General features: G+C 34.0%; 2 protein-coding genes across 2 annotated transcripts; one reads left to right on the plus strand and one right to left on the minus strand.

Annotated features, from left to right (window-relative positions):
• The first annotated feature begins 1033 nt into the window (after positions 1 to 1033).
• LOC144450295 (arginine-hydroxylase NDUFAF5, mitochondrial-like) lies at positions 1034 to 9320 on the plus strand. The gene is made up of 11 exons (XM_078140896.1): positions 1034 to 1486; positions 1811 to 1851; positions 2810 to 2873; positions 4473 to 4520; positions 4846 to 4952; positions 5353 to 5392; positions 5842 to 5952; positions 6384 to 6470; positions 7263 to 7407; positions 7890 to 7972; positions 8694 to 9320. The coding sequence occupies exons 1-11, from the start codon at positions 1154 to 1156 to the stop codon at positions 8763 to 8765; spliced, it is 1131 nt and encodes a 376-aa protein (XP_077997022.1). The 5' UTR covers positions 1034 to 1153; the 3' UTR covers positions 8766 to 9320.
• A 1147-nt stretch (positions 9321 to 10467) lies between these two features.
• On the minus strand, positions 10468 to 12244 carry LOC144446193 (uncharacterized). The gene is made up of 3 exons (XM_078135950.1): positions 12043 to 12244; positions 11206 to 11304; positions 10468 to 10673 (listed from the first exon to the last, which is right to left on the minus strand). Exons 1-3 carry the CDS (start codon positions 12242 to 12244, stop codon positions 10468 to 10470), a joined length of 507 nt encoding a protein of 168 aa, XP_077992076.1.

Consider the following 12244-nt stretch of genomic DNA (forward strand, 5'->3'; position numbering starts at 1 on the left):
TTTTTCATACATTTACAGCGTTTAAATGGTACGACTAGCTTACAAAAGTAATTTTAAATATTAAACCGTTGAGAGAGATTAGAGATAATCTAATGAGATATTACAACAAATATCACAGTAGAAATAAATAATATATTCTGTCAACTTGATATACAGCATGTCAGTGTGGATTGACGTGTACCAATACTTAACAACCAAGCCTACTGCTGTAATCACGTGAATAGATTTGCAATTTATTGTTGTAAAGTTTTAATGTTCGTTTCGACGATGTAACGCATGCTTTATTGACCAATCGGTGAATTGTATATGCTTTGATTTAAGGTGTAATAAATAGTTCTTTGAATTGAAATCTTGATCTTTGTTTCCCTGTGAGTGACAAAATGGTTATAAATGTTGCCATGACAAAATGAATGATTGACTATGGATGTCGTATTAGTTTTGACTTACTAGGAGGTGTTGAGGTAAAGTGAAAAAAACAGACAAATGTAACAGAAACTTTTTCCTGCGTTGAACTTGATTTATAGTCTGAGCAAAGTTCTAATTGACAACCCAATCTTCGTACATAATTTTTACTGTTACTTTATACTTTATCTAACCACTAACGATTTTTTATATGAAAATTAAAGTTTTAATTGTTTCAGTCACATCATAGTACGTAGACCCAGTACTGTATTCTCATACATAGAAGTCTTAGTTCAATTTTAGTGAATGATGCCAGTGGTAGCTAGGAGAACTGAAACTGGTACAGCTTTCTGATTATTAGTTTCTACTTACTATAGATATTTCTTCTGCAACCAAAATAGTGAATTTTTAGCATTGCATCTTTAAAAAGGGATAATTTCAAGTCATGTGACAGGAATGGTGTTTCTAAATTTCGCTCAAGTTATTAAGTGCGGCAAAGGAATCGCTGATTACACATACGAGTGCGTTTCTCAGCATTGGCAAGTTACTGTACAAGAGCGCCCACAACGATACCTACGAACGACGGATAGCAGTGCATTCTGGGTATTATCAAAGATGGCTGCGCCCATAAAATGTGATAACTTGTAAATCGTGAGGAGTACTGTAGTAGATTCCCAATACATAACAGAAGTTTAAAGAATCTAAGATGTTTCTCGAGTGCCTCATTTGATGTAAACTGTTCAAGAAGACTATGGCAGTAAATTTTGGAAAAGTATTCCGTCACACAACATCGCGTAGATGGATTTACTCTCGAGTCCGGGAGTTACACAACGGCTATCCAATCATTACTTCTCGATTCTCTCGCCAACACGTTTTATCTAATTATAAATGTGGTTGTGGAAGGTTATCAGAAGGTCTTTTACAACGGACTAACATAGCAATGTCATGTGTACGTTTGATGCACCCTGGTAATCCCAAAGGCGAAGCAATTATGAATATATTTGATCGTAATGCAAAACGACTACAGAGAAACCGAGCTGCAGTTTTGGAAGATGCCCATGTTTACGACTATCTGAAAGACGAGGTATGGTCTAACTAATGACACACAGTTATAAGTAAAATCAAAGTTACCGGTAATAAACATGAAGAGAAGGATACAATTGTTAAGAGATGGCATTCACTGATTCAGTGGAGTCTTGGAAGATGATCAGTTGGCACTTCATTTGCATATCTTGTGGCTTTATTTTTGTTCATATATGCGCCTACGGCTTACTAATAAAAGGTGGGTGGAAAAGCCAAATTAACTGCTCTTTGTTAAGAGCATCGCATAAATGCAAATCAACATTTTCCTAGGTTTTATTCACTTATGACAGTTCAATATATCTTATTGTCTTCTATTTTCTTTAAGGTTGCATTTCGAGTAAGTGATAGACTGAGAGACATTACAAGGTAGGTTTACTCCTTCTAATAATCGTCAATCCACTACTGTCCTAACTATATTGTTGTCATGATTTGGCAACCATGATTAAAGAGAAGGAAGTTTGCATAGATTTCCATACCTTGTTGCCATGGTTATAATTTTGTCTGCAAACTCTTGGAAACAATCTGGGTCACTCATATTTTCCTGACTGAAAACTAGTTTTCATAGTCGTGTAATTGTAAAATAAAAAATCAGGCTCAATGTAATTAACTTTGCAATAGCAACACAACTTGTTAACTCATGAACAACTTGTGCTGATTCAAGAAAAGAGACAAAATGGCATCTTACCTACAATGTAGAAATCTACAGTGACAATAAAAAGAATTGATTGTACACTACATGTTTTTCAATAATCGATGCATTGTAGCTTTGAGTGACATTTTGCTGTTTGTTAATGGAAACAATTTCTACAATGTGTTCCACATGAAAGGGTTAGGTATGATAGACTATAAGTTTGGTTCCCCATTGTTGTGTTTGATTTTATTTCCAAGGGACCTCTACTTTGCTCATGTGCATGGAAACTTTGAGTTTGGGTTTTAACATTGTTTTGAAGCATATATATACACTTATATATATATATGTTTAATAGAATGTCTAGTGATGGTGTTAGTGATGGTGTTACACTCACATAATTGTGTATCTAAACAACAATCAAACCTGCACTGTAGACACTTCTAGCAATAAGCCATTCCAGGCTGCAAACAGAAAATTGAGAATACAGTGCCCTCGCTCAAATGGGATGTATCATCACCTCACAGTACTGTTTGTCCCTTGGTTTTCTGCAGAAGTGTAAATCAGGGATGTTTTCCATATTGTTCAGTCACCAAAGAAAGCAGCAGACAGGAAGTAGAGCACCACCATGGCAAATTTTTGAAAGGCCTATTGTAAGGTAGACATATTGATAATCATTTTTCACTTTATTTCCAGGAAATTTCCCATTGCGCTTGACCTTGGTTGTGGTAAAGGTCATATAGCAAAATACATGCGTGATGTAAGTTTATTAATTTGTTAAATTATTCTGTAGGAATGTCCAATCAATTGGTTTTTATAAAAAACATACATATATTGTACCTTAGGTAATGAGATTACATGTATAAAGTTTGCAAAGAAAATTACTAGTGCTGATCGCTTTTTGATAAGTCTCCTTTTTAACTAAATCAGAGAAGGAGAAGGTCTTTGGAAATAACAACTTACTCACAGGACTGAAGACCATTATTGATTTGGGACAGCTTACATCTGTATAGCTTAGCCTGTTTAGTAATGCCGTGCAACCACCTGAGATGATTTACACAGTAAAAGACATATCGACATGACTAGTTCATTAACCATAGACATAATTGTGGATGAATATATTACTGTTTCAAAGGATATATGAACGAGTTAGTCATGCTTACTCTTCATCCAGAAATGCCACAACTTTTACTACAAAATAAAAACTAAACTGTTTAAAGAAATTAAAGATGTATCATCTACATGGTAGTACATGTATACTAGTGTTTATTGTCAGTACATGGTAGTACATGTATACTAGTGTTTATTGTCAGTACATGGTAGTACATGTATACTAGTGTTTATTGTCAGTACATGGTAGTACATGTATACTAGTGTTTATTGTCAGTACATGGTAGTACATGTATACTAGTGTTTATTGTCAGTACATGGTAGTACATGTATACTAGTGTTTATTGTCAGTACATGGTAGTACATGTATACTAGTGTTTATTGTCAGTACATGGTAGTACATGTATACTAGTGTTTATTGTCAGTACATGGTAGTACATGTATACTAGTGTTTATTGTCAGTACATGGTAGTACATGTATACTAGTGTTTATTGTCAGTACATGGTAGTACATGTATACTAGTGTTTATTGTCAGTACATGGTAGTACATGTATACTAGTGTTTATTGTCAGTACATGGTAGTACATGTATACTAGTGTTTATTGTCAGTACATGGTAGTACATGTATACTAGTGTTTATTGTCAGTACATGGTAGTACATGTATACTAGTGTTTATTGTCAGTACATGGTAGTACATGTATACTAGTGTTTATTGTCAGTACATGGTAGTACATGTATACTAGTGTTTATTGTCAGTACATGGTAGTACATGTATACTAGTGTTTATTGTCAGTACATGGTAGTACATGTATACTAGTGTTTATTGTCAGTACATGGTAGTACATATATACTAGTGTTTATTGTCAGTACATGGTAGTACATGTATACTAGTGTTTATTGTCAGTACATGGTAGTACATGTATACTAGTGTTTATTGTCAGTACATGGTAGTACATGTATACTAGTGTTTATTGTCAGTACATGGTAGTACATGTATACCAGTGTTTATTGTCAGTACATGGTAGTACATGTATACTAGTGTTTATTGTCAGTACATGGTAGTACATGTATACTAGTGTTTATTGTCAGTACATGGTAGTACATGTATACTAGTGTTTATTGTCAGTACATGGTAGTACATGTATACTAGTGTTTATTGTCAGTACATGGTAGTACATGTATACTAGTGTTTATTGTCAGTACATGGTAGTACATGTATACTAGTGTTTATTGTTTCCTTTTAATAGGATATGGTAGATTCACTGTATCAATGTGACATATCGGAGAAGATGTTGGTAAGGAATTATGTGTTTTATGTATGATCTACAATTTAATATTATAGTGTTTGCATTATAAAGCCACCCTATCACTGTTGGCTAGTGCTGCTTTCAACTACATGGAAATGGATTTTGAGATGCATTGTTTTCAAAACTTGGAAATTTTCATTTAGGGTATATAGGGTTTTTCCTGTAAGCTGGAATATAACAATTATTTGCTTACTGGTACCTGAGAATGTTCATTATTAGTAGTGGATATCAATTTTTTGTGTGGCTGGTGTAAGATGTGGTTATGTCACCAAACCAGCAACTTCTACATGCCTTTGTGATTTGTTCTTTCTAGGAGACATGTTCCAGTTGTGAGGATGTGCCGACATTTAAGGTGATGTGTGATGAAGAGTTTTTACCCTTCAAAGAAAATTCCTTGGATTTAGTTGTTAGTAGTCTAAGGTAGGTGTTTCTTTGACTCTGAAAAGTTCACAAATCATATCTCAGACCAGAGAGTTGATATTACTGTTATTGCAGCCACTTGCCCTTTCTTGTTTATTAATAGGTACCATAGATACAGTGATCCTTTGATTACCATGTCAACTAGCTACCTTTTCCTTCACATGTTTGTATTTATACCAAGTATGGTATTTGCAGGTCAAAAACCATACCACTTTCTTTATCCATGTAGCTTTACAACAATAATTAAAATGATAGCTGTGTTGGTAAAATGTAAATCTATCAAGCCCATGTCAATGACAAATGACAGAATGAATGCAAGTGCCTGACATAGAGGGCAGGCTTTATGTAATGGTGAAATTGGACCCGAACAAATTTCAACTCAGTCTTTTTGCATTTCCAGCTTACATTGGGTGAATGATCTTCCTGGTGCATTACGACAGGTATGTTTTACCATCAAATGGACAGATTTATACATGTATAGACAAAACTATTGTGTGTTTGTTTTCTTGATATTCATAATACAACAAACAGCAACACCTTGCTGTCAAAATTGTTAGCATTCTTCCACATACAGAGAAACAAGTTAAGCAAAACTTCAGGTAATGGTCTAGGATAGACTTGAAAATACTTTAATGACTAACAAAGGCAATTTTGTATTGAATGACATTACAAAGAAAGCCTGCAAGGTCTGCCTTGGTAGGTAGAGATTTTCCAATGAAAAGTGTGGTGAGGTATTGCATATATTGACATGTATTCATACTTTTCTTGGAGTATTTTCTCATTTTTGTTCAAATTTTCAAGGATATCTCCTAACTGCAAGGCCACAATAAGAACAACCAGAGAATTTTTTATTTTTACTCATATGACATATGACAATTTTTCTTTTCAGATAAATTTATGTTTGAAGAAAGATTCCCCATTTATAGGTGCTATGTTTGGTGGTGATACACTATTTGAATTACGATGTTCTCTACAATTGGCAGAGACAGAAAGAGAAGGGGTAAGGTGTAACACTGTTTATTTTGACTTTTGAAAAACCTGTCCCCACAATATTGATGTGCTATTAGGTTAGATTATGATATTTCATGTATTTACATATTTATGTCACAGAAAGTTATCAAGATGATTAAAGAGTAAGCATGTATTGATTTGTTACGATACAGACACAGTTCAATCAGAAAACTGATTTTTTTAAAGAGGAATTGTTGGCTGTGAAAGGATTCATGTAATGTGTTTTGCATAAGTCTTCTAAAAGACATTACAATAAGTAACACTAAATGGCAAAGACTATTAATCCAGCTGTGAATATTTTCTTGAAGTGTTTTTATCTGTAATATATGCCTGGTGCTGTCAAACATCAACAATCTCAAATCTTATTAAACATGCTGAGATGTGAAACCTACACTTTAAATGTTGCATTCCTTCTTAAAGGGTTTTGCTCCACACATTTCACCGTTCACTGATGTAAGAGATGTTGGTAATCTTCTAACAAGAGCTGGTTTTAATTTACTGACAGTGGTAAGTTTCCTCCTTCAGTTTTCACACTACCAGAACTGTTTTTAATTTACTGACAGAGGTAAGTTTCATCCCTCGGCTTTCCACTTGCCAGGGATAGGGAATGGTTTCAAAGCAACCAATATACTAGTAACTTGTGCAACTGCCAATAGCAAAACATCCCAATTCATGCAACCACTCACCTGGTGATAATTGGAGTTCAGAATACATTACACTGTTTAAATTTGAACAGAGTCATGAAGAACCTGAAGGTGAAAACACGTACTAAAGTAAGCGTCACAGCAAGGCAACTCTTTGTCTACTCTTCAAATAGTCAGATTTCAAGTACTTTACTATCAGCATGCTGTATTCAAATCTAATGAATATGATTAATATCGTAATTTTGTTATATATGCAGACCAATATGTTTTGAGTAAATGGTGTCACTTGTTTTGACAGTCATATTTGTTGACTGTTAACATATGTACAAAATTAGCAGTGAACCCAAGTAATTGTAGTGAGTTTGATTTAATGAAATAAGACTCTTCCTCATAAAAGGTAAAATTATTTCAAGGATGGGGTAATCGACAACTTTTATTGCAGTACATTTTATGTAGCAAGTATGGATTGATATGTATGATCATACCAGAAGCAAATAGTAATAATGTTAGTGCCAAATCTATATACAGTTATGCATGTCATTTGCAATGTATCTGGGCACTTACACATTCTCTATTTTGAGCCTATGAGGGTCAGCCACATTTATGGAAATCTGTTATCACCAATAACAGTAAAATTACCATTACTATACTTTAGGATATTGATGAGGTGACCGTCAATTATCCATCCATGTTTGAAGTGATGCATGATTTAAAAGGTATGGCTGAAAACAACGCAGCATGGTCCAGAAAATTACTTTTACACAGGGATACAATGATGGCTGCTGCTTCTATTTACAAAGGTTTGTGATATACATGTACAGTGTACTATACATACATAAAGTCAAATTTCATTTTTTATTGGTTTATTATGTGCATCTTGGTTCCACAGTACGTAGCCATAGTTTGAAATATATTAGTTACATTGAAAGAAATTGGTTTCTTTTGTCATCTGTGGATTATTCATATATAAACAGAGTTGTACAAACAAGCAATTTTTTGATAATTAGATTTTGCTTACATGTTTTTTTGGAGACAATGATTGGTAATGATTCATAGCTAATAATGTATACTTGTCATGAGGCATCTCTATTTCTCTCACAAGATATATACTTGTAAATGAAAAGAAGAAATGAGAACTGCATAATGAACATGTCAGATACTGATAAATGAAATGTGTGAAATAATATGATATTGTATTGGTTTGTGTATATTTTAGAAATCAGATTTCATTAGTGAGTACTTCTTGACCAAAGGTCAAATTTATGTTTTTTTATTATTTAAGAGATGTATGCAAATGAAGATGGATCAGTTCCAGCAACATTTCAAATCTTATATCTGATTGGTTGGAAACCAGATGACAAACAGGTGAATAATTTTTATCTTTATTTTCTGACTTTCATCATAGTATTTGTACAAAATTTAAGTAAGCACCATTTGAAGTGGTGAGAGTTTACTGATGTATTTAAAGAAATAACTTTTTTAGACAAAAGATTATGTATGTTAGTAGTGCTTTACTAGAGTGAAATGTTTTGATTCTGATACCAGCATAATTCACACCATAGGCATCAGCAGATTTTTTTTCTAAATGTAGTGGTTTCAATACATGCAATAAGTTTTCAAAACCGGATTCATTTTATAAAGATATGTAATGTATATGAAGAATATGAAGTTATGGTCCATGCCAGTTCTTGACCTTGAACTAATGATGACTGTCAAAATGATTTCTCATAACATTTATTTACTAATTCTCAAAGTTGCACTAGCTGGAACTAGAACAATTTTTGAAATCATAATAGATGAAATGGGCCGCTAATTAAAAAGATTAATTGACATTTACAGTGCCATATTTTAACATTTTCAAGTGAATGTATTGTCAGTTGTCTGATTGAAAAGTGATATCCCAGTTACAGCTGCTGCAGGTTTACGAAATTTGATATGTTGGGGAGAGGAATAGTGTAGTTTAGTCGATATAACCCAACAAATTGTCCATAATTTTATGGAAGTGTGTGTAAATATGTATATTGGCAGCCATGTACATGATGAACTTCTGTTTTTGCATTAACTAAATCCTGATTTCTATCCACAGCTAAAGCCAGCTAAGAGGGGTTCAGCAACTGTGTCTATGAAGGACTTGGAGAGTATACATCAGCCAAAATGAGGATCTCTACAAATCAGAGACATGTGATTATAGTAATGCTTCTGCATTTTTAAAGGATTGAAAACACTTGGTAAATAAAGTAGAGTTCATAGATTTTATATGCTACACGTATTTTGTAGTAGCAGCTCTACGTGTTTGTCAGAAATGATGTGAAAGAAGATGACACTGTCTTGGAGTAAACAAAGGGAGCAACATTTCTGTAGGTGCTGGAATTGTCAGAGTATCTCATGTAGTTTGTGAACTTCTGATGTCAATAGTAAATAATACAGTGAAATTTTGAGATCAAGCAAGACAAATATGTACAACACATGCATAATGCCATGCATGTTGTAACAGCAGTGGTTGCTTTGTAAACTTGTACAGCTGTCTGGTAGTAGTGGATAAAATGCCAACCTTTACTGTAGCATGCTGGTGAAACTTTATTGTTTGGAATGTTTGAAATCATGTCTTAGGTGTCCTGCCAAACTGAAGAATAGAGGAAGAAGGCTGTGAATGTTCAAAGTCAATTACCAAATACCTTACCTTTATTTGTAATATGTAAAATTACAGCTCAGGAGCAGTCATAAATACATTTCAATAAAAATACCAATACTTTATCAATGTACAACGTTGATACTATTATATTCTTCAGTTTAGTTTTGATTAAATAAAGACAGTCCTGCTATACATTACAGAGTATCTGCTTGAATGATTGGTATACCAACTGTAACATACTTTGACATGGTACTCCCAACCACAGAATACTGTGACATGGTTCTCCCAACCACAGCATACTGTGACATGGTACTCCCAACCACAGCATACCGTTACATAGTTCTCCCAACCACAGCATACCGTTACATGGTACTTCCAATCACAGAATACTGTGACATGGCATTCCCAACCACAGCATACCATGACATGGTTCTCCCAATCACAGCACACTGTTACATGATATTCCTGACCACTCCATACTGTGGCATGGTATAACTAATTTGTTACTCAGACTTTCTTGACTTTTGATTACATTGACTATACATTTGTTATCCCTAACATAGAGGCCATCACCACTGCTATTAACTAAGTGAAACAACTACACTATACACTTTAATGGTAAAACTAGTAAATACACACACTTCATTAAATATCTCATTAGTATTATTACAGTTAACCACTTTTCATTGTTACATGTCCCCATGTATTGAGAGAGAAAAAGAGAGCATGTTTCACTGTATTTGGAAATTGAGTGTAGTCTAAGATTTGACAACGAAAAGTGGAATGTGATGCAGTTCTAATTCGTAGTTTATAAGACAAAGTGCATGATAAAACAAATCAAAACACAATTTACAAATTTAGATGAATTTCCATGCAGAGTGACATTATGAATCTGTTTTAGCCAATACTTCAAAATATTTTTGTTTACAAATTCCAAATTTGTTGTTCATTGATGTGGCGAAATCAATTCAGGTGTACAATACAATACCTTCATATGTATATGTGAATATTTCAAAATGTATTATATAGAACTGTACCTATAACATTGGAACACTCCTACATTATGTAACTCACACACACACACACACACACTCGTGAGCATATTTGGAATTTTTAACTAGTAATTTCCCTATCACATTAGTAGACAAACAGTTTGCACCAATACAGGTGACGTCGATGACAGATCGGTACTCGTTATGACGTCATGATAATAATTTCAGATGACGGCTTATTCAGTTTTAGCCATTTCAAGACTTCCATAAGGTGCAACTTCACCGGCACCCTCTGTCAGATTACTTGAACTGCCGTCTCCATCTTCACCAATCAGATCAGTCAGTAGCAAAGATTCTACGTTGCTTTCCTTCTTACGGTAGACACATCGAGCCCACAGGAAGATACAGAACATTTCAACTATCAATAACAGATGTCCGAATGCTAAACGTAATGAAAATAATGAGATGAAATAAAACAAACATAAAATAAATTTTGTGTTCCAATATAGCATATGTCTTCATGGTTGGATGCCAGCCAAGATATAAACGTAGATGTCAATTGTTTTAAATAGTCATAAAGATCAAAAACAAGATAAGTCATATGAAACTGGCTATTATTAATGGTTGTGGTTTTATCACCAAAATTTGTCTCAGTGAACAACTCAATACTGTATTGGACATATCAATTATGTAGCTTGTTATTAAAGTGGCCCTATGAAAAATGGATGTTTGAATTTTGAATAATACAGCTTTTTACTGTCTTTAAAAATAATCTGAACCGTCATACCCTGTGCATGTGCTTGTAACTCAATAAATTGAAAAAGACTGAAAGAAATGTGCAGTTGTTTTCAAAATCCAAAAATAAACACCATTTCCCATCCATATGGCCACCAATGATTAAGAGAAATTGAAGGAGACGGGCTTTCAAACGGTTTGCCGATATCGTTAGGAGTGCATGCAGTATTAACACTTACTGGAAAAGAATGGAGTAACTGCCTTGGTTTGTATATAATCAGCTGCGACTGCATCCTCATGAGATGATAGGAACTTGGACAGGGAGAACCGCAAATAATCTACAATATGAATATTTGGGATAGTGACACAGTTACTCATAAATCTTTCCAATGGCCTCAGGAGGAAATTTGTGTACCATCGGGTAACCAATTTTATGGAAGAAAGAAGTTTTCAGAGTGCAACATGACAAAAATGTTGTAAATATGTATAAGGTCTAGATATCTGAGTTTCAGTTTTGTTCTTCTAGGTTGATTATGCAAGGACGATGTATTGTATTATCGATTCACTGCACCATGGTGGCCGATTAGGTTGATTTACTCAATGTCTGCTATATCTTGCTGTGAACTTACTGAATCTAATTTTGTCAACACTACTATAAAGTATACTCCTCTGACCTCACTTGTCTTATTTTTGGAAATACGAGGAGGATCGGAGGAGAGAGGTGTTGAGAAAATATAGTAAGTTTATTTTTTTAAAAAGCTTGCCCTCTCAGATGCATCGATTTAACATCATTTTTTTCAACAAACAACAACAAAGTAAGTAATTGAATAAATATTAAAGGCGTACACAAAATGCCTGACTATATGTCATTTGTAAACTTGAAAATGTGCAATTATTTTTACGGTGTAAAATCATTTAATTTATAGGCAATGTGTAAAACTTTTTTGAAAAGTTTACGTATAAGTTACCATGGTGATTGTAACTGAGCATTTTGTTGACAACCTCGTTTCAGAATAATCAAAATCATGATTGTAGAATTGCATTCTTGTCGGCGTTACTAGTAGTGCTATACTTACATTTATTGTCAGCTCTCAGATCACAGTTTACGATCACAACGGTTGAAAACACTCCTAGGATCAGGTTCTGAGCGTTAAATACGAACAGACCTAAAATCGTCACCACGAACTTTTCGGTTATACGGTACTCTGCAAGTAAGGATCGATGTGATGCCTTGACGAACATTGTCAGTCCACAGATGGATAGCAAAGCAGAGACCAT

Source organism: Glandiceps talaboti, chromosome 2 (genome assembly GCF_964340395.1).
Source record: "Glandiceps talaboti chromosome 2, keGlaTala1.1, whole genome shotgun sequence".
NCBI classification, from domain to species: domain Eukaryota; kingdom Metazoa; phylum Hemichordata; class Enteropneusta; family Spengelidae; genus Glandiceps; species Glandiceps talaboti.